General features: G+C 40.2%; 1 protein-coding gene across 7 annotated transcripts in view; it reads left to right on the forward strand.

The window, feature by feature from the left end:
• The first annotated feature begins 3,331 nt into the window (after positions 1-3,331).
• PRR16 (proline rich 16) overlaps positions 3,332-23,955 on the forward strand; it is a 282,610-nt gene continuing 261,986 nt past the window's right edge. For 4 of the 7 annotated variants that reach the window (XR_003522344.2, XM_027607038.2, XM_027607037.2 and 1 more), the window contains exon 1: positions 4,398-4,841. Coding sequence is in view for 3 of the 7 variants with exons in the window: in XM_027607038.2 (XP_027462839.1) it covers positions 4,683-4,841 (159 nt within the window). In the remaining 4 variants the exon portion in view is untranslated. Of the gene's footprint in view, positions 3,421-4,397; positions 4,842-5,752; positions 5,832-23,955 lie in introns of those variants that run through there. The other 3 variants (XM_027607040.1, XM_027607039.2, XM_027607041.1) reach the window with 3 other exon arrangements.

The raw sequence follows: 23,955 nt of genomic DNA on the forward strand, positions 1-23,955 counted from the left end.
GATGAGATACTCTGAGGTAATCTCAGTTTTTATATTCGAGTCATGTGTGGAATTACCTAATTGTTCCTACTAGGACTGTGTCTTGATAAACCTAGTTGCTACAGATCCTCCATGGTGTAGATTCTTGCCCAGAGTAGCCATTTAAAACATATTGGTTGAATTAAATTAATCCCAAAACGCATAAAGATGGACAACACTTCGTTCAGTATTTTATTTTCGTGTCAGGTATTTATTGAGCAACTGCTTTGCAATAGACACAGTTCTACTTAGAATACTTCCACTTAAATTTGCAGATCACGTTTTGTAAACCAAAATGCATTTATCTATAGAAGCTAGACGTCATGCCAAAAGCAGTCGATAAAAAGGAGACACCTGGGGACAAATGGAGGCCACTCCAACAAAACATATGAGTCAACATGGAGTTCTAGCTCGTAGTTTGTATTCTCTAGATGTGAAACATTGGATATATCTTCTAACCTCCCAGGGTCTTAGTTTTCTCATCTATAACATAAAGAGATATAACTAGACGATCTTTAAGGCTTACTGTGGCTAAAAAGAAACCTGAAGTTTGGGGCGCCTGGGTCGCTCAGTCAGTTAAACGTCTGCCTTCAGCTCAGGTCGTGATCCCAGGACCCTGGGATCCAGCCCCACATTGGGCTCCCTGCTCAGTGGGGAGCCTGCTTCGCCCTCTCCTGCTCCCCGTGCTTGTGCTTTGTCTCTGTCAAATAAATAAAATCTTTAAAAAAAAAAAAAGAAACCTGAAGTTTTCTTTTCATCTCTCAAACCAGTGATTTTCAAACTGTGATCCCTTTCTGGCAGCCTAGGAACACGTTGAAAGGCAAATTTCAGACCTCACCCCAGACCTACTGGATCAGACACCATGGGGGCGGGGGGGCCAGTAATCTGTGCTTTAACAAGCTCCCATGCATGCCAGACTTTGAGAGCCACTGCCCAGACGTATGCAATGTATTTTTTTTTTAAGATTTTATTTATTTATTTGACAGAGAGACACAGCGAGAGAGGGAACACAAGCAGTGGGAGTGGGAGAGGGAGAAGCAGGCTTCCTGCCGAGCAGGGAGCCTGATGCAGCCCGATCCCAGGACCTGGAATCATGACCTGAGCCAAAGGCAGACGCTTAATGACTGAGCCACCCAGGCGCCCCATATGCAATGTATTTACTAGTCACCGTATATATGGAGAACTTTCCTTATTTTTCTCTGCTGTGTTTCACTGACAGCATTTTATTTTTTAGCCATTCATGTCCTTTCCCACTCTCCCCCACAGTCCCCCAGAGAAAACTATTTTGGTCAGAGCAATGCTGCCATTCTTTTTTTTTTTTCATCTTTTCAAAGATCTCTAATAACTTTATTAGATTTTCAAATGAAAAGAAATTCATGCAAAAGAAAAAATAAGAAAACCAAAAGTCTCCATTAAGAGTGATGTTATATCATGCATAGCATCCATTGTTTGAGAATCAATGAGCATTGTTAAGGTAATAAATCTGTAAGAGCCACTGCACCAAAATGGGACAAAGTATTTTGGGAATATTCTTGAACTCTTTATGAATTCAAAATTATGTCACTGTCCTAACATTTCCTGCACATCAATTATTAGGGATCAGTTGCAGTAGATCACACACCACACACACACACACACACACACACACACACACACACACACACACACGCTCAAGAATACTGATAAGTGCTTGTAACTAAAAAAACAACCACTAGATGATCTCCTGTAATTATCCAATCCTCTTGCTGCAAAACTCAGAAAATATAAAGACACAGAAAGAATAAAATGCAGGATGCACAATCACTTCTGTGAATAAGACCTTCCTCTATTTAGAAATCTGTTATTGTGTCTAAGTTTATAAGTGATGGGGTTTGAGTTGTACCCATTTGCAGCTAGTGCTAGTACATAAAGAAATTTATGGACAGATTCATCAGAAATTTTACTATGTGTCACTTTTGCTCTGTGGTCTCCATAATTTGTCTTTAAAACATCATATACGAACCTCTGAGAGAGTCCAGGATGAGCCAAAGGAATGAATGATGAATGATTTTTTTCCATACGGGTACAAAAAAAGTAGAAAGTAAATAGACTGCATATATATATATATGCACACACATATACATAAAACATATATAAATATATGTTTGTGTCCTTTTCATTCTGCTTTCTTTCCCTCAGTGTTTTTTAACTCTGTAAAATTTTCTTGTTTAGGAATATTTTACCCATACCTGCTTAATAACTGGAAAATCATGGTAGCCACCATTGCTTGGGTCCTATAAGATTTTTAGTTTGGGTTTGGAAGTCAGTTTTAACTTTTCCCCTTTCAATTGACTCCATACTGTATTCCAATATAGACATAGATAGGTGACAGCCATTATTTAAGAATAAACTGTGACATGGGTGTGGATGGTGTGTTTTTGAGTAATAATTATGATTCAATTGTGAGCCATTATCCATCCATTAATAGCAATGGATATCATAGGACAACAGATTTTTTCCCCCCACATCTTTAGTGAAGAGGATTGAGAGTAGCATGGATATATTCTTATATTACAAGAGTATTATTTTGTCAGTGGGAAGGAAAATACCACTTCCTCTCCTCTTCTCCAATATTCTTGCCTAAAATCATTATACTTTGAGTTTTGGGGCTTCTGTATTTACCTGCCTACTACTGAGAGTCAAAACTTCAAATCTAGAGGAAATACACTTTTTCTTTTTTCTCATATGATCTGCCATTTCTGACCATTTATCTTTATTCACATATGAAATGAGAGTGTCATTAAAGATCAGAAATTTCCAGTGGGAGAGTTTGTAAAGCTGATATAATTATTTTTACTGTTGTATGTATATAATATAAAGAACCTGCAGAGATAAAAGAACTTAGAAAAAAAAATCTATTCTCCCCAACTCAGAGACCTTAAGCATGTTACTTATTTAACACTTTTAAGTATTTCTTCTTTGTTTTCTCCTCTCCAATTTGCTTACTGCACACTGGTTGATTCTTTACTTTAATTGTCCCCCCGCAGCCCCTGCTTTCGACCTTTCTTCTTTGTCCTCTGATTTTTCAATGTATTTTTCCATGTTGTTACTGTTTTGACACCGTATCTAAATTTCTATTTGTTTTCTTCTGTTGCCTCTTCTTTTTCATACTCCATGTATGACTTCCAATGATTTGGTCAAGATAAATTGTTCAGAATGAAGACTGATTGATTATGGAGGGCTTAAAGAACTCAAGAACTGCCAAGATTTTCTTCATCTCTAGAAGCTTGTTGGAGCCACCTGGGGTGTGAGGAGGAAGAAACAAGGGCCCCGGGGGAAGGCATGACCAAAAGGGGAAGCCTATTAAAATAATGATTTGGAGTAGTGTGCACTGAAGACAATAAAGTACAGCCATCCTGCCAGGTCAGTAGCTAATAGCCCATGGGTTTGTTACTAAGGAAATTAAAACTTTAGCTAATGAGAATGGGAGCCACCTACTGAGAATGAAACCAAAGGCTTCCTATTAACTCCCCTCCCTGGGTCCTTTTGACAGAACAGTCAGAAAGTTATTTCCTATTTAAGTAGCAAAAGACTCGAAATGGAAATTAAAAAAAAAATTGATGGAAAAAAAAAAGTTGGAGGCACTCTTCTTATTCAACTCTCCTAAGAAGAGATGCAGACAGCTTATTCTGCCCTCCCACCCACCCAAAACATACATCAGGAAAATAGAAAGGGTAATTAAAAAAAAAAAAAAAAAAAAGAGGAGCTGTCCCAGATAAGTACAGTCAAGATGTCTCAAGACACTCTCCCCCCGGGGGGGGGGGGTATTTTTGGTGTGAGGACTTGAAATTAATAAATCCGCTCTTGCTTTTGTGGAATCAGCAGGATTAGGCAAACTCTTTCAAGAATATTGGTTGAATTTCATTATTCCAGGGGTGAGGGGTCCTCATGTATGCCCATTTCTCTCTCTCCCTCCTTCAGAAGTAGGAACACCTCCGTTTAACTCGTAGGTCACTAGGAGAGTGACTGGAGGCCTTCTGAACATACTTTGGTCCTGGGTAAACACTCAGGGTCGCTTTACTGCCCCCCCGCCCCCCCAATCCAACTCCTGGCCCTACTGTGGTTCTTTGCATATTGTCAGAAAGTGTGCTGGGGGCTCCAGGGCTCTGCTAGCGGGCGAGAAGGAAGCACCCGGGCTCGCCGTGGGAAGACACCCAGCGGGCTGCGAAGATGAGGGCGCTCCAGGATCAAGGCCAGGGGTGCGCAGGGCGCGGAGCGGGCTCCCGGCTCGCGGACGCCCAGGTGTGGGGCGAGGGCTCCCAGAGGGCCGGGCCGCGGGCACTGCAGCTGACGGCCCCGGGCGCGGCGGTCCCGGCGGCCGTCGCCGCGGGCGGGGAGCGAGCGCGTGTGTGCGCGAGAGCGGCGGGCGGCGGCGGGAGGAGGCGCAGGCGCGCTGCTCGCCCGTCTGCAGCCCCGCGCCGAGCGCCGCGTCTCGGGGAGTCGATGGCAGCACCAGTGTGCGGCCGCCCAGCCGAGCGCCGAGCGCAGCCGCCCGCCGCTGCCCAGGGAGCGTCCAAAATGTGGGGGGATCGGGGCGGCAGCGGCCGCAGTAGCGCTAGGGACGGGGGCGCGCAGCAGCCTCCGCTCGCCCGCCTGTGCTGACCTGCCTCGCCTGCCCCCAGAGAATGTCAGCCAAGTCCAAGGGGACCCCCTCCTCGTCCTCTCCAGCCGAGGGACCTCCGGCAGCCTCCAAAACCAAGGTGAAGGAACAAATCAAGATCATTGTGGAGGATCTAGAATTAGTCCTGGGCGACCTGAAGGACGTGGCCAAGGAACTTAAGGAGGTGAGAGGCGCGGGGGTGGGGACGGAGTTCGTCACCTTTCGCCCCCCTCGGGGTTCCGGTCCCGTTTTCACTGGGGACCGCCCGATTTCTTAACTCCTAGCAAACTATGGAAAGACGCCCGCAGACGGACTTTCTTGGCTCGGGCGACTCCTGAGAAGAGTTGTTGCACTTTTTTTTTTTTTTAAAATCAGGAAGAAATCAACTAGTGTTTTAATCGATGGACCTGGGGTGGTGGGAAGGGCGAACGGGTGCGTGTCTCTGTATCTGTGTGCGTGTAATGTCGGGGCAGGGGGCTCACTGGGGGTGTGTCGACAGAGGAAGAAATGAGCAGCCGGGCCGGAGCGTGCAAAATGCTCCTGTCCTGCCCTCTTGCCTGCCCAGAGTCCTTTGGCAAGTCGCTCCTTGCCTGGCAGTCTCCCCAAGCCGGGGCTGGAGGGGGGCCGGGTTCCGGGCCCTGGGCCAGGCCGGGGAGGGCAGCTCAGGGGAAGCTCGGCTCCGGCTCCCCTCCCCGCCTCTCGAGCCCCGCTGGAAGGAAGGCGACCCGGGCTGCAGGCAGGGGAACCCAGACTTGGGGATGGAGAGGGGGTCTGGGACTTTCTCACTTTGGCAGTTCCTGAAGCATCCCCTGCTCTGTCCGAACGCCGCTCCCAGTAACTCCGGGCCTTCCCGCCACCCCACCTCCTTCCTTCCTCCCATCTTGTAGCTACTTGGCATTGAACCTGGGGAGCGGGGCGCGTCGGTGAGCGTGTTCGTGTCTGTGTGTGTGTGTGTGTGTGTGTGTGTGTGTGTGTGTGTGTGTGCGCGCGTGTGGTGGGCGTGCAGCAGGGTCTTGCCACTTGCGTCCTGGCTCTTGGGAACCGGACTGTTTGCGTTCTTTCCCGCTTCCCCCCCCCCCCCCACCCTGACCCTCCGTTCCACTTCTGCCCTCCCACCCCTACCCCTGTGATTGGGGACTGAAGGAAGCCGAGGCGGTGTCGGGGTTGAGGCTGCGTGAGTCAAAGCTGCTGCCCCAGGCGGCGGGGGTGGGGGAGGGAGGGTCGGGTGGGAGAGGTGGGGTCTCCCGCGAGCCTGCCCCGCCGGCAGCTGGTGGCGCCGCGGAGCTGGTGGCGGAGTCGGATCCCGCAGTTCCGCTACCGAAGACTGGCTGGTGCGGTTCTCGGTCAGGGAGTCTGCACCCGCAGTTGTGCGAGAGCGAAGACTCTAACTTCTAAGGTGGTGGCCGCTGCGTACGCAAGGTCCAAGATGGGATTCCTGTTTTCTGAGGCCAAGTGGGAGGAGACTGAGGGTGGTTTGGGTGTCTGGCCTCTCGACATCGACCTCCTCTATCCGATTTCCAATCCAAACGTGAGGCAAGAGCCCCCTTCCACCCCCACCTCCCCCAGCCCAACTCCCTTCCTCCCCGGATTTCCCATTACCTCGAGGAACTGAGCTCCGCATTTGTTGCCGAATGAAAACCTGTGAAAATGGCCCATTCACTGGCGGGGTTGGGTTTGCCAGTGGCTCATGCCATCTCTGCAGGTTGTTCCAGAGACAGAACGCAATTACCAGTGAGGTCCTGAGAGTGGAGATTGATACAGATGATAGGTGCAGGGATCTAACTTGTCCATGTTCGCAGGGCATCCCTGGGATCATTGCTTCACAACGGGTTGACAGGTGGCGAGGTTATGCATTGAAATTCAAGTCTAAAGATGCTGTTCGTTTCTTCTTTGTTATTCTTTTATTTGACATCTTTGGCAGGCTGTGTTTTCATCTGAAACATTATGGCGTTTCAAAAAATGAACAAATTTGGGCATGTTCCCTTTGGCAGAATTGTGCTTTATAGTAGTTGAGGTTTCTACCGTGGGGGGTGAGGAAAACCTACACCAGCAAAGTGATGTGTTTACTGTCTTAGGGAGGAGGCTGAAATTAAGAGAAAGGCAGTCAAAACTCTGCCTTTATGGGCACATACTTCCTTATGTTAGGATGTGTCACTCCACTCTCTATTTTAGACAGAATAAATAAGGAAGAACTGCAGAGTCCTGGTTCTCCTTTGGCTCATTAGCCTGTATACATTCAGAGACCAGGTAGATCCACAGTGAAACTTTTAACCTCCCTAGGGCTCTTCATTAGAATCACAAAGAGGTCAGTCAGGAAGTGGATCTCCCACTCTTTCTCTGTCTTCTTTTATTTGAGCCTTTGTAAGGGCAAAAACAAAAACAGGTCATTTACAAAAAGTATGGGGAAGCGTAAATAATGTACAACCAAGTAAATGAAAGGATCTATCTTCTAGACAGATGGAGAGATAAAATTTTGACACAGTGCTTTGGAATCTTTGATTGGCTGCCAGGGCCTGTTTGTGGAAAAATCTTACCCTGAGAATGAAATTTATGAATGATAAAGGTTGTGATGCGATTGTTAATTACTTTCCTGAGGCTATCATTGTCTTAGGTTTGCACAAGGAGTTGTGTCTACTAAGGCTGAATCTCAGAATCCTGCCCTTTTATATAACGTGAATGATAGTTATTTTGAGAACAAATATTTATAGGGCATGTTTAACCTATGACATCTTGCAGTTGTCCAGCATTTATCTTTTTAAGATAGTACTGCACATGTGATTGAACATGCCTTTGATGTAATTTTGAATGGAGGAGTAACTTAAAACTTCGTAAAATTGCAAGTCTTGTTGGTCCCTGTAGCTATGACTTGTAAATATGAATTTCACTTTTCATCAACAGTTACATTCAATATTCTGGCAGCTTACCATGGTATGTATTAAACATAAACTGTTATATTTAGAATTCTAGTTCCTTTATTGGCAATGCTGTGCCCTTAGGCCCTACTATATCTTGATATAAATTAGCAGACAGTTCTTATTAACTTGGAGCAGAAATTAGAAATAAAAAAAACTGATTATGTCTAGATCACTATATTAGTCACCATATGGTATTTGTTTTTCTTTTTTGCTTTTATTCTAAAATGCATTATTTTTTGAATATTCTGTTTTTTATTTTTGCATAAATTTTGCACCAACAGTATTGGACCTTTGAGGTTATTTTGAAATTGCTTTTCTTTTTAGAAGTTTTCTGGACTTGAGTCATCTGAAAATTCAGGTACATCTTTTTATGGCTACCAAGATGACTAAGTTGTAGTTTCTGGTCTCAGCTCAAAGCGGTAGTTTGGGATGCGTTTTTCCTGTCTTTGAACATCAATAGTGTAAAAAGGTATTATTCCTTTTAGTGGCCACTCTCACTCTGATCTAAGAGGCTTGAGAATAAAAAAACAGAATTGAGATTAAGAATTAGTTTATGTAGATTTATACAGTGATATTTGCTATGTCCTTAGGATAGTAAGCCTTTGGTGAAGAAAGTAGAAGCTTAGAAACGATGGTAAGATAAGAATTTTAAGGAACTTACAATTTATTCAGATTGTCATGACAAACACAGATGGATCAATGCCATATACAGGAAATCACGTATCTGAGTCCCACAACTGAGTATTGGAGTTTTTCATGAGGGATAAGTATTTTGGGTGGATAAATAGTCAAAAAGGAAGATTTTAGATCTTTGAGATGTGGATACAATTTGAAGTAGATAGGAGAAGGATTTAACAGGAAATAGCATTAATACATAACAGTAATAATACAGTATTATTCCATGATGCTTTTTTCTACACATTAAAAAAAATAGGGGTGAAACTCTATAGAGTTTTAGGGATGAAATTAGCCCTTACTGGTTTATTAGGTGTGAGTATATCCTTTTTGTTGTTGTTAAGAAATGTAGAAGAAAGAGTCATTACTCTTTAAAAATAGTTGTCAAATAATCTGATATCTTTGGGTACCAATTTGCCTGTTCTTTTATGAAGATCTCACTGGTAAACTGTTTTGTCTCAAATGTTGGTTTTAATATGGTATCAAAGATCTTGTTGGTTAGGCAGAGACTGGAAAATGTAGTAAAGAGCCTTTGATTTGGAAACAAAACTCTTTGCTGCTTAAGCTATATTCTCTTTTAGTTTCGACTGATCATAACCTTGAACATGTTTGTAGTGTTTCATTTTACAATTTGAAGTAATCAGGCTGCTAATGGGTTGGATATAGGCATATATTATTTATTTGTTAAATAAATGTAATTCATTAAATCTAAAATATTTGATAAATATGTGTCTGTATATATGTGTGTATCTATCTATAAAATTATATGTATATATAAATTTATTTATTTATTGCTAAGCCTTGTGAGTAGATATGTTTCTCAGAGAGGACTCAGTTAAGATGAGTTATTCTTTCTGTGCCCTGGACTCAGTGATTGGACTCCTTAGGTGGGAAGTTAGGTCAGTACTATGGCTGTGGATTGGGAAACACCCATGATCTTTCTTATGAGGTCATACAGAGAAATAAATTAAGCTTAAGTTTAATTTTGAGAAGTTTGAAAATCCACTAGAAACGATCCATTTGGGGACTGATGAAAACAGAAGTCACAGAATTAACAATTCCCTGCAAAATATTTTTGTTTTTAAATGTTTTCCGCCATTTAAAAACATTCTGATAAATGGCTTATCCTTGTGAAGTTCTGTAGTTTATTGCTCTCGGAAATCCTACCAAGTATTTTTGGTGAATAAGTCCATGCACATAAAATTCATTACTAGAACAAATGATAGAGGATAATCTCTGGAGTATTTCCCAAGTTCTGAAGTTGTGAATGAATGAAATTGCACAGGTCATTGAATTGTAGCGACAGCTGTACTTTGGCTTCTTTATACAAAAGTCTGTGTCCCCTAAACTCAAGGATATTTACCAAATGCTAAAATGTTTTGTTTTGTTTTTTTAATTTTTCTTGCCTTAAGCATGGTGGCTTAGCATGTTACTGAAGGAGCAGAATGGTTCTGAGAAAATAAAGATAACCAATAGCCATCTTTCACTGTCTCTGTTTTCAATGCATTAAAACCGTTCAAGATTCAGGGAATTAGCTGATAGGAAACTCACGTGCCTTAAAGTAATAAATAGGTAATGTGCCTCAGCCAATAGTGAAGTAAATAGATAATAAAGCAGTAGCTTTCACTGTTACCTGGATTTGTCTTTTTCCACCCTTACTTTTCTGAGGATCTCAGGTATTTACATCAAAATGTAGTAGAAGAGAAATGCAAGTTTGAGCAAAGCATATTTTCCCAAACAAATTAAACTACAGATCCTTCTATAGATCTAGTTCCTGAAAAATTTCATGGGCGATTTTTGAGAATTAGAAGGGTAAAATTCCAGTAGACTTCTGATTCAGTTCTGATTGAAATGTGCATAACAGACATCAAGCTAAAAATAAAAGATGAGTAAACAACAAATAGTACTTTCTTCTTTAAAAAAAAGACTTTTAAATATATTTATTAAGACTTTGTTTTTTTAGAGCAGATTTAGGTTCACAACAAAATTGAGGTGAAGGCACAGAGATTTCCCAAATATCCCCTGTCTCCATAACATGCATTATGTCCCCCGTTATCAACATCCCCCACTAGAGTGGTACATTTATTCCAATTGATGCATCTGCATTGACACATCATAATACCCCAAAGTCCATAGTTTATTATATGGCTCACTCTTGGTGTTGTACATTCTACAGGTTTGGATAAATACATAATGACATATATCCATCATCATGGTATCATACAGGGTATTTTTATTGTCCTAAAAATCCTCCATGCTCTACTTAATTCAATCCTCCCCCAAACCCAACCCTGTGGGTACAAGTTTTTTTAAAGAACTAATTTCTTTTTTTTTTCTTTTCTGATTTCAGAAGTAATATGAATATTAGAGAAAGTTTGGAAAAATCTAAAAATTATACAGGAGAAAATTAAAATTATCCTAAATGCCCAAGAGAAAAAGATGTTAAACATTTTGCTATTTTTCCTTTCAGTCTTGTATGCATATTTTTAGCACAGGTGAAGTCATATGACATTATGAAATTATATGCAGGGATATTGTCTCCTTTCTTGAAGGGTATTAAATCATAATGATTATGTAGATCTGCTGTAAGTTCCCCTAATGTTGGACATTCTATTAATTTACAAATTTTTGTGGTTGTTATATATCACTAAAACTTCTAAGAATAGCTTTGGCAATAAAAATAGCCAAAGAGATTTTTACCGTCTGCCAAGTACTCATTAAGTGTATTTATTTATATTGAATCTTCTAATGCTCAAAGCAGACATATGAGAGAGATACTATTGTTATGCCATTTTATAGATAAGAAAACGGAGGCTAGAGATAAGTCACTTGCCCAAGGTCACTTGACATGTAAGTCAAGTGAGTCTTTGATGCCAGGCATTTTAGTGCTAGAGCCCAGGCATTGAGTCACTCAGCTCTCTGACTTTTCCTAACTTGTTTTGTTGTTGTTTACATTTTCTTAGAAGTCAAGAGTGTAAAAGTTTTAGTTTTTGATTCATAGTAACAGTCTTCCAGGGACTTTTTTACAAATTTTTACCCTCAGCAGCAGTATGTATAGATACTGTTTCTTTTTTTTCCTTTAAGTATGATTAACATACAGTGTTACATTAGGTCAGATGGGGAATATAATTATTCAGCAATTCTGTACCTTTCTCAGTGTTCATCAAGATAATCCCCTTGATCTATTTCATCCATCCCTCCACCCTCCTCCCCTCTGGTAACCACCAGTTTTCTGTATTGAAAGAGGCTTTTCTTTTGTTTGTCTTTCTTATTTATTTTCTTTGTTCATTTGTTTTGTTTCTTAAATTCCACATGTGAGTGAAATCATATGGCATTTGTCTTTCTCTGACTGACTCACTCCACTTAGCATCATACTCTCTAGCTCTGTCCATTTCCTTGCAAATGGCAAGATTTCATTCTTTTTATGGCTGAGTAATATTCCATTGCATAGGTATGCCACATCTTCTTTATCCATTCATATACCAGACACTGTTTCTTTTTTAATTTTATATGAAGCTAATAAATCTTTTTAATTTTGTTTTGTATTTATTATTATTCTGTGGTAGCAGTCATTGTTTTCGTGGGTTGCACTCAATTTTGAGCATAAGTCTCAAGGCAGAATTAATAGTGAATCAGCTAGAGCTTGAAATTTGCACTGTCCAAATAAATAGGTGCTATAGGATTACTTTTGGCCTATTTAGTATTCAAAAAAATGTTAATAAGAATCTTACTTAGCTTTTTTATATTATGACAGCAAATAAAGGAGCACCTAATATGGGTGCTTGCCGCTATCTAGTATTGTGTATAGCTGTTTCAAATGAATTTAAAAGAATTTGGGAAACTTATTTTCTTTTGATGTTACCAAATTGTCTTGGAAGGGGTTTAGTATCCCTAAGTTTTTTGAGATGTTTGGGGTTTCATAGCTTTCTGCGATGACTGATAAAGAGAAAAGCTTGTTGAACTCTCTACCAGACACAGACTTATTGAGCTGACTAACAAGGTCATGTACATCTTTATAATTAGAGTTTTCATATTGTTTTTAGTGATAGCAATTGCCAGGCACCCCCTCTTCCCATGCCATAAGGGATACGAGAAACAACCTTTTTCTAAAGTCTTTGTTTTTTTCTAGTATAATATGGATAGAAATTTTTTCTTTATATGCAAAGTTAGTTCTTTAGGACGAACTGCTTTAGACTAAAGTTTCCTCTAAGACCTGAGAACCCAGAGTAAGCACTTCTTGGGCTCTAAGTAAGAGCCAGAAAGTAACATTAATTAAAAGGAGGTAATGGACATATCTAAGCAATGTCCAGGCAAAGCAGGCTCACAAGGCATCCTGTCAGCTCAGGACAGATAATGCCTTATTTGCTATGAATGCTATTTTTTTTGAGAATGAAGGACCTGCAGATTCCAAAGGAATTCAGCTTTTAGACTCCACTTTAGGTAAAAACATTACCATTGTTAAGACAGAACTTATATTTATGGCCTTTGTCTTCCCCCTTGCTTTGCAAATGCTACTTCAAGTTAGTGTTTGGGATAAATGTTTACTTGTAGAATAATTGAAGGGAGGCACATTACATACCTATGCCCAGTGAGTCAGTTATTATGGTGCTTGGCACACTATAAATAGATTCTCAGCAACAGATAATATATGCCATACTTGCTTGGAGAAAGCAAATTTGATGATTTCCAACAGATTTTCTTCTCTAGTACTACATGAAAGCGAACAGATATGTTGGCGTTTCTTTGCCTCTTGCCTAGTATCAAATCTTATCCTAAAATTTCCAACTATATTCATGCTGCAGAAAAATACCAAGTTAAATATATATATTATAACATCCAGCTATATATATGTATATATTATAAATATATGTGTGTGTGTGTGTGTGTGTGTGTGTGTGTGTGTATAATCAGTTACCTCCTAGGAGCAATGGTTCTTAAATTTTTCCTCCATATGACAGAGCTCTTTGAAAGTTTGACACAATCATGGATATTTCTCCTGGAACAAAAGCTCATATGAAAATAAAGTTTTGCAAATACTGAGAGAATCATGGGGAGGTGAGAATAATTCAGGTGAAGAGACAAAACAAATGACTGCTTGTGTGTTTTGTTTTGGTTTTAATTTTCAGGTAGTTATTTGAAACCTAGTTCCATAATATTCAAGATCAAAAGTCCTGCCTCTACAAAAAGGAGAGAGAGAGGGGGCGCCTGGGTGGCTCAGTCAGTTAAGCGTCTGACTCTTGGTTTAGGCTCAGGTCATGATCTCAGGGTCATGAGATCGAGCCCTGCATCCAGCTCCACACTGGGTTGGAGCTGCTTAAGATTCTCTCTCTCCCTCGGCAACCCCCCTATAAAAAAAAAAAAGGAAGAAAAAAAAGAAATCCTGATGGCTTCTATGCCCGGTGGGTAGCTCATCAGCAGTTTCCTTCTGATACACACACACACACACACACACACACACACACACACACACACACATACACACACACACACACACACACACACTTCACTACTGTCCCCAGACTATAGAATGCTCATGTGTCTAAAGGTTAACTCTCACATTTTTTTTTTAAATGGTAAGTGCTAGAGTACATCATCCATAGGACAAAATGTTTTCAAAGCTTATTATAAATTAGGCATATGCTTTTCTTAAAACTGATCCCAGAACAGCATTTTTCCTTGTTTACTTTCACATTTTCCCATATGACATTAATTCACGAAATAAGAAAGATTTATTGAAGTCTCACTGTGCTGAAGACCATAAAGGATACAATCATGAATCAGCTCAAGGGCCTGGCCCTGAAGAAAGTCATCTGCCCTAGGGTGCCCCCTCTACGGGGGTGAAAGAGGCTCTCGAAAGCAACCTGGAATGTGTAAAAACCCATCATGTTACCCTGAGAATGCAAATATGGGAGGGAAATTCGTGTTGCTTTCCATTTTAATTGATTTCTCTGTGCTTAGGAAACATGCTTAGTAAAACATAGGCTGATTCCTGCAAGGATACATCAGAGCGATGTGAGGGCAGGCCTTTGAAAAGCACTTCAGACAGTTCCCATGAATAGAGTGAGCACTTTTATGTGTCTATAATTATTGCTCCTATCTTTGAATTTGTCTGAGCCTCTATATTCATTTACTCAACAAATAATTGTCCGGAGCCTTCTGTATGCCAGGCACTTTCCTAGTTGCTGGGCCTGTAGTGACCAACAAAATTCCCTCAAGGAGCTCACACAGTGGGTGGGGAGGACCTGAGGCAGACAGACTAACAGTAATTGTTAAATTACGTCAAATCCTAGAAGGTGCTAGAACACAATAGAAGATTATAACGGGGGACGCGGTCACGGGGGAGGAGGTGCAGTTAGTCTTGACTAAGAAAGAGACATGGCGATGTCAGAGGAAAAGCTTGAAAGTGGAGTGTCCTGTATGGATGTCTGGGAGAGCACTTTCCCAGGCAGAGGGAACAGCAGTGTCCCGGGTGTTTGCAGGAGAGCCAGGAGGCTAGCGTGGCAGGAGTGGATGAGCAGAGGCCTGGGGGGCACAGGGTGACCTGTCTAAGGATTATAACTCCTAGAGTAACATGGGGGCTTTGCACTGACGCCCGGGTGGCTCAGTCTTAAGGTTAAGCGTCTGCCTTCGGCTCACGTCATGAACCCAGGGTCCTGGGATCGAGCCCCACATTGCTTCTCCCTCTGCTCCCCCCTCCCCGTTTATGCTCACGCTCTCTCTCAAAATAAATAAATTCAAAAAAAGGTATAAAAAAAAAGATGGGGGCTTTGCAGTTTTGAGCAGAGGAGTGACTGGATCCGATCTATTTCCATCTTTTCCTCTCTACCTTTCATCTCTAGTCGGGGCGTTCTCAAACACCGCTCTTTGGGCAGAAAATTCTCTGTTGTTGAAGGCGGTCCCATGCACTGTAGGATCTTTGGCAGCATTCCTGGCCTCTACTAACTAGATGCCAGTAGCCACCCAATATGTCAGTGTGAGAACTAAAAATGTCTCTGGATGTTGCCGGATGTCCCCTGGTAGAGAGGGGATGCATGGCGGTCGAGAACCATTGCTCTGTGTAACTAAATATTGCTTTCTTCACCCACAGTTTTATTTATTTAGGCTTTTATTTGGTGTTTATCCATCAAGCATTGGGATTTTATGTTTCTTTTCTATCTCGGATTCTCTCTCTTTAAACAAAACCATTATTTGTGTTTTTTTCCCCACATTTACCTGATCCTATTTTCCTTCACTGAACCTACTTTTAAAAGGCACCTTCTCATTTCCATTCTGCACTTCACCCATCTCCTTTTCCATTTTTCACAAGGAAAAAATGAAAATGACCCATTTCAAGGAGTTTAAGTGCACAGGCCTATTTTACAATTTGGGGAAAAGAAGAGAGATTCAGCAGGGATGGTGGCAGTGGCTGAGGCTAAGTGATTGTGTTCTCTTGCCAGTCACGGTTCCCGAGTGAGGTCAGCGGCAACCTTGCCTGGAGGGAAGGGGCTCTTCATCTCACCTGCCAGTCTTCCTCCTGCATCTGCCATGTGTGTAGAGATAGGAGAGGTTCAAATGGTGTCCCAGCTCTGGGGGATGGCACGAGCTATTGAGGAAATACGGTGATGGTGATGATGATGAACATGACTGACATCTGTTCATGTACCAGGAGCTGTTCTGAGTGAACCCATGGGATCGCCCCCGTTAGTTAGCCTGGGAGGTTATTATAAGGTTACTGTGAGGTTGCTTTCTGTATGGGGAAGCTAAGACAGAGAGGGTCACTAATATGGAGGGCATGTGGTGGAGTCGGACTTCGGATATTTCTCCCTGTAAACCGTGGTCCATAATCAGCTTCCCAGTTCCCAGCGGCAACATAGGTCTTGTTCTTCCCTTCTTTCTCCCCCTCTTCCTGTCATCCACATTTTTTCTTCTCTTTTTCCTTTTGCTTTCTTATCAGCTTCTTCGATATGCCCCGATATCATCTTCAGTTGTTCAGCAGTTTTCTTTAAACGCCCACTCTCTTCTCCATGAGGCAATGGAAATAGAACAGTGAGCGCCGCAAGCACGGCCCCTCCCATCGGGAACTTACATGCTAGGGTGGGGACATCGTTCAAATAAAGGCGGAAATAATATTTATGAAGGAGCGTTAAGGACTCAAGAAAGCAAAGTGCATGATGCAACAAGAGTATAACGTCACTGATAAGTCTTGCATATTCTTGCTAAACAGGGGATTTCATATTCGCTGCCTTCTTCCTTCTCACTACCACCTCTGTAATCCTTTTGCCATAAACTTCACGGATGATGTTTTAATAGCCCTACAGCTAATCTCTCTCCTTTGTTCTCTGCCAGTTTATTCTCTAAACCCAGCCAGATTAATCTCCTTAATGCAGTGCTTTCTTCGGGCCCCTCCCCCCCCAAAAGATCATACACTAGCCTCCTGATACCTAAAATGTCAGATGAACAAACCCAGCCTCCCAGCTTGCATCCAGGGGCCCATTTTTCCTCTTTGACTTTATCTTTGTCTTCCCTTCAGTGAGTAACCTGGAGACCATCCTGGACAATCTTTGACACCATCTCAGTTTTTTATCCCGACTTGCATTCTTTAGTCCTCATATATCTTCTCACTGTGTCTCAGCCTTGCATTTGCTTCTGTTGCTTAACAACTGTTCTTTATTTGTGCCTTCTTAAAGACATCTAGTATCCTTTCTCTGTTAGCTACTAACCATGGCATCGTCAATAAAACATTTTTAAAGTCTCGTTCTTGTTATCTGGTGAGGAATTTGAACTTGAGGATCCATTTCCCACTAACACATATTAAAGGTGCTAAGGGCTGAAAATTAGTCATTCTGTGTATGCAGGAGAGCCTGTCTTTTATCATCTACTCAAGAAAATCACTGACAATCCTCCCCATCTCTTCTATACCTTCACTTTTTCACTCTGGCCCAGATGATGCCCTTCAGTATACAAATGAAAATAAAGATGATAGCAAAATCCTCTCTTGACCCGACTTCGCCTAAAAAATTACCATTCTACTTCCTAGCTCTCCTTTCCAAAACCCTTAAGAGTCGTCTCTACTGCTATCACCTATTACCTATTCTTTTCTTTCTTTCTTTCTTTTCTTTTTTTTTTTTAGGAAAGCCAGAAGAGCTACATGGTTTATTTAACTCATACGGGTTTTTTTTTTATTATTATGTTATGTTAATCACCATACATTACATCATTAGTTTTTGATGTAGTGTTCTTTTCTAAACCCACTCCGATCAGAATGTGTGCTCTAACTATTAGGCCCTACCTGCCTCTGTCAGTGACTCCTTATTTAATCATAGTTGGTTTGGAGACCTTGTTTTATTTAGTCTCTTGACAGCATTTGAGCGTCTCTAATAATCTTTCTTCATTTGGCTTGAAGAATACTATGCTTTTCTCCCCTGATTTTTCCTCCTCTGTTACCTTTACTCATTCCTCCTCTCAGACGTCTGAACTCAAATTTTGATCCTCTTTTGAAAAAAGAAAATATTTCCACTCTTCTTAGTGTTCATGTTCAGTCTTGTGGTTAAATTCCACTGACAGGTCCATCACTTCCAGATTTGTATCATCAGCCCAGGACATTTCTTCTGAGGTCTTCTCCACAGAAGACACATCTCTATTTGGCTGTCTGAAAGACATCTTCCACTTACCGTGCCCCAAACTGGACCCTGATCTTCCTCCTCCCTCAAAACCTAATACCTTGTAGCCTTTCCCACATCAGTGGATGGTGTTTCCATCCTTCCAGGCCCTGGAGTCATCATTAACTTCTCATGCTCTCATGCATTACCTACAATTCATTGAAAAGTCTGGTCGGTTCTGTCTTTAACATGTTTCCGGAATCTGACCGATTCTTCTTGCCTGCTACCTCCCTTGTCCAAGCCAACATCCCCCTCTCCTTTGGATTGCTACAGACAACTTCACAGACAACTTCCTGGCTCTTCTCTTTTGCCTCCTTCAGCCCTTTTCCCGCTCACGGTCAGGGTCAAGCTGGATCACATCACTCTTCTCAAATCCCCTGAGCGACTCCCCATTTCCCTGAGTCACAGTGCTTACTGAATGGTTCTGAGGCTCACAACATTTCCTTCCTCGCCTGGTCCCCCTCCCCCTTCCTTTTTTGCTGCTTTATTTCTGACTCTCCTTGCTTCAGCTGCAGTAACTGTGCTGTTCCAGGAACGAAGGTGCCGAGCACATTTGCACGGCCCACTCCACTTCTGTGCGGCCCCTCCCACCTGCTTCAGGATTTACTGCACTGTCACCCTACCACGGCCTCTTCTGGCAACGCTGTCTGTGTTTATGTGGTCTTCCATTCTCTATCCTCCTTTCCCTGTTAAGCCTTTTCTCCTCTTCATAATAGTTGGCAGCTTCTGTAGTACTGAACCATTTATTTCTAGTGATTATTATTTGTTTGTGTCCCACCTATAGAGCGTCATCTTCTGGAGGTCTATGACATTTGTTTTATTCCCTTATGCATCTCAGGTTCCTAGAGCGGGAGTCGTCATGTGAGATGGGCTCATTAAACAAATGAATAAATGACTGGATCTCTTCCAACTTTTGTTCCATCAGCCTTCTCAAGGGTCAAATGATCACCTTTACTTTCTACTGCATATCTACTAGTTACAGAGAAGGAGCATATAGTAGATGCTTATTAAACATTTTCTACGTGGATTTTTGAATCTTGTTTTAGTGGGCAGGTTGGCTGGAGGGGGGACTTGTTTCCCTTGCTTCAATTTCATTATCTACTTATCTTCATTAAATGCATTTCATTAAACTCAATCCCTATTCTTATTCTTTGAAATGAACAAAAGCTCTCTCTGTAATACCTGAGACATTGAATGCTTACTGTGTGTGAGGCAGAGGGTTTAAAAAATATTAATTCATTAAGTCCTCATGTTTTTGGTCCCCCAACCATTGGTTCCCATGTTATCCCTCCCATATGGAAATTCTGGAGACAGCCTGTCCATGTAAATCCTAAATAGAGTGTAACCTCAGGGCTTCACCTTGAGACAAAAGTCTGGCTCTGATTTAAAAGTGCCCATTATCCCCTTAGGCTCAGGCATGTCATTTTAAACTCTTCAAAGCACTTAAGATATAATTCTACTCTCTTCTAATAGAATATGTAGACTAAAATAAGGAAAATGTATGTCCACTTTTAAATGCGTTCACTCTGTTTTGCTATTTCTTGACTATTATGTACCTTTCTTGCTAATAGGCATAAATTTTAAATTAACTGGAAAATGACATATAAAAAGGATATTGGATACTGTTTAAAAAGTTTTAATCATTCCACCATGTCCATAAGAAGTAAGCAAGGAGTTTGTTGCAAAGACCCAGTATTACATAAAGCACTGAAGAACTAGGTAATATCAGTATTTGGCTTCTTTTTCTTTTATGTACTCCCTCTAGTGTTAAAAAATATGAGTACTTAAAATTAGCCTATTGAGATACTAAAGAACAGACATTAATGTAGAAAGAGGGCCTTCTTAACCTGATGTTGTTGTTGTTATGTTACTCAGGAGATAATATTGTCTGGTTACTGAACTTTCAACTTACTATATGAAAAACATATTCTCTCTCCCCTTTTCCTGCAGGGATCTGGTCATGTCTTCTTTTTGTATGTATATTTTTAATCTGTCCTCATCAGTAAGGGAGAATATTGGAGTTCTTGGCTTCTGTCTTTATTTATTTTTTTAAGATTCTATTTATTTGAGAGAGAGAGAGAGAGTGGGGGAGTGGCAGAGGGAGAGAATCTCAAGCAGACTCCCGGCTGCATGTGGAGCCTGATGTGGGGCTTGATCCCATGACCCTGAGATTATGACCTGAGCTGAAATCAAGAGTCCAACACTTAAGTGACTGAGCCACCCGGGCACCCCCTTGGCTTCTGTCTTTAAAGACATTACCATAGGGGCGCCCGGGTGGCTCAGTTGGTTAAGCAACTGCTTTCGGCTCAGGTCACGATCTCAGGGTCCTGGGATCAAGCCCCGCATCAGGCTCCCTGCTCGGGGGAAGCCTGCTCCTCCCTCTCCCACTCCCCCTGCTTGTGTTCCCTCTCTCACTGTCTCTCTCTCTGTCAAATAAATAAAATCTTAAAAAAAAAAAAGACATTACCATATTACAAATTTTTCTTCAATTTTAAAACTGAAACCTAGATTTTAGTTGGGCAATTTGGATTTGAACAGAAACCTTTTCACATACTAGATATATTCAAAGTAAAAAAAAAAACTATTAACTAGAGAAATGTGTTTTAACGTGGAAGTTAAAATATTTAAACAATTGACATTATTTTTCTTTGATATATTGAAACATTATTTAAATACATTGTTTTCAAAGTACCTTAAGAAATAACCAGTATATCCTTAGGAATAACAAATAAGTAAAAAGAAGTAATATATATTATTGTCATTTAATATAGAGTATTAATAATTGCTTGGTGTATATAGAAAAGAAGATACTTTTAAATTGTAAAGTTAAATAATTATTAGTATTTATCAATTTTTAAAAACCAGAGACTGTTGTTCAAAGTTAATTTTTCCCAACATCATATAATTATGTTACTTATATTTGATTAATGCCCTACAGTCTTTAAACTGATGCTCACTGTTTCAATTGTTCATCATCTTATGACATAAAAAAATAGAAAGAGTAAATTACTTTCAGTGACTCTTAGAGATACTATTTCCTAAATTCTGTCTACTCTGTGGAATTTCTATTCAGTACTTAAACCTTATTCATAACAGGCTACTTTGTGTGCCCTTGGGGACTTACATTTCTTTAAATAAGGAGAATAATATGGCACAACACACCTCTTTGGGGTTGTTGCACTACAGACGGTGTGCACCATCTACTTCCTGAAGTCACGAATGCTCATAATGTCTAATGAATTCTATTACTCACCGACAGCCTCTTAGGGTTACCTGGGTTCTCATATTCTCCATATTGAATATTGGGTTGGCCAATAACACTTCTAGGATGTTTTCTGTGGGGATGTGGGGGGGAGGGATAGTTATCGAAAAACTACCCAAATTCTTACTCATAATGCCTTTCTTTTTGTCTTTCTACTAAAAAGGGGTCATATCTTGTATATTGATAACTTAATATTCCCTAACAGAGTAAACTCCTTTATTGTCATATTTAGCTCTTTCTTAGATTTGAAATGTTTCTAACCATATGCTGTTCTTATTAGTTCCTGATCATGTGTCTTCTTTCCTCAGGAAAATTGATAAAGAAAAAGAGATTTACTGAAAAAGCACTGATACCTGAATAGAGTTGCAGAGAGAAAAGAAAAATAGAACAATAGAATGGAAAATGTAACAATAAGCTCATGTTGTTTAGAGTTAGATCACTATTGTTATAATGTGTAGTGCACCTGAAGATAGGCTATTATTTACTAAGTTGACACAAAGTGATTTTTTTTTTATTTTATTTTTTTGTGATGATTGTTTTAAATTATGAGGAAGGGTAAACCAGTTGAGTACTTTTTAGTCATAAACTTTGATCTCATTTGCAATTATAAAATTGTCTTATTTTACTCTATTACCAACAGTAAATGTATGAGGAGTGATTGAATTCATGTCTTCAAAAGTCCTCCTCTGTGCCACGCTGAATAGTACTCCTCAACTTGGCATTGACCTCAAGTACTTTCAGACCATAAAGTACATGGCAGACAGCACTTTGGCTGACTTACTTCCCTTTGGTATTCATTAATTTTCAAATTAAACACACTTCACCAGCATCTTAAAACATATCATTACAGATACTGGTTCCATTATTAGTATAGGAGAAGTATTTAGTACACATGTATGCATTATAAAATTCTGTAGGAAGTCTTTGAGAGATTGTTTTTTGAAAGTAAAGATAAAAACAATAATATATTAATATTGTTCCTATAAGTTATAGAAAGCATATTACTTTTATAATGGAGGTGGGTAGTGATGCATTAACATGGCTAAGAGTATAATTTAGAAATGAGATATTTCTTTCAATTTCAGAAAACTTCTTAGCAGCAGTATTGCTTCAATGAACAGAATTTGGCTAGTGATTAAGAGAAGTTAAATTTATGGAATTAAGTGCAATTTATTTCAGTTTGCCTAGAATATCTCTTTTCCAAAATAAATTTTGAAATAGTTTAACGATTATACTCAAATAGGTTTCCATTACTAAAGAGAACCAAGAAATATCCATATTTGATTTAATATCTGATCTGTCATTCTAACAGAAAGTGAGTAATGGCTCATTTTTTTGTTGCCATAACTGCTGTAATTTTAGTATATTTTAAAATGAAATTTAGCAGGGGAATGGAAATTACAGATATAATTATCTAATAAGAAAATTGCCATCTTTTTCTTAATGAGCATATTCCCCACTGGGCATTTTCTTCCTTTCAATCCAACGTATGCTCTAGGAGAGTAAGGACCTTGTGTGTATTTTATATTACTTTACCCTCTTAGTTTAGAGCAGTGCCTATCACATAGTAGCCTAGCAAGTATATTTAATGAATATCTATGAAAGTAAAATGTATCAGTTTTGTCTTGACAAGTATAGATAGTGATAAAGAATGAATAAGGAATTTTCAATGCCTGAACATCTGTAAGTCTTATATCAAGTCTCTTTGCATTGCTCTCATTATTTCAGAATTCAACTCTTATATTGGTTAAGATAGGTTAAATTATACAGCAATAATAAATTAACCCTGAAACCTCAGGGTTAACTCAATCTCAGGTTAACTAAACAAAGGTTTATTTTTCCAACACACTGCACTCTCCTTTGCAAGTTGGGCTGGGGAGATGGAGCCTGCTCCAAAGAGGTGCTCAGGGACCCAGGCTCTCGTGATCCTGCTCTCTCAATGCATGGTTTCCAGGCAAAAAAAGAACGCAAGGAGAATTTATTAAATTTAGTCTGCAAGTGACACAGATTGCCTGTGCATACGAAACTAGAGTAAAAACCTAAATGTAAGGGAAATGAAGTCTTATAAACCCATGGTGAAGAAAATCAGTTAGGATTTGATGAACCCATTGTTGTCTTGGACACAAGTTGACTCTTTTCAGATGCTTGTTTTTCAAAATAGGGTTTATGGAATGCTCATTTCATTGGATAAGTTTTACACACACACACACACACACACACACACACACACACACATATTCTTACATATAGGGAGGACTTGTGAAACTCAATACATTTGGCATTATTTCCGAAACTTATTGGAGTGAGGATTCTGCTTTTTGGAGACCATCTGTCAGGACTAGTATTCTGTGGTACAATTTTAGAAAACACTCTTCTTGATTGAATAGATTGAATAAATGGCAGGATGCGTCATGAAAAGAAGAAACTCACATTTAATGGAATTTTTACCCTATAATAAATTCATGGACACATCACTTTCGATTGTGCTTGTCAATAAAACTTAAATAGACCAATAATACACTATTTAGCTTTTTGTGAAAGCAAATTTCGGACGACCTCAAGTGTCAGAGCATAGCTGAGGACCTGAAATTAAGAGAGAAAAGAAATGCATGTAATTGACTTAAGTGATTCTTAACTAATTTGTGCAAAGATCATGCACTAAAAAATTTTATTTTCTTTCAGTCAATTTCAGCTTGTTCTTAGTTGGCACAAAATATTAACATGAGATTGTTTTCAGCCCATAGCAAGTTATAGCTACCAAATTAGAATGGGTTGCAGGTTTTCTTTTCCCGCTAGAGACTTGTAAAC

This window comes from Zalophus californianus, chromosome 5, assembly GCF_009762305.2.
Source record: "Zalophus californianus isolate mZalCal1 chromosome 5, mZalCal1.pri.v2, whole genome shotgun sequence".
Taxonomy (NCBI): domain Eukaryota; kingdom Metazoa; phylum Chordata; class Mammalia; order Carnivora; family Otariidae; genus Zalophus; species Zalophus californianus.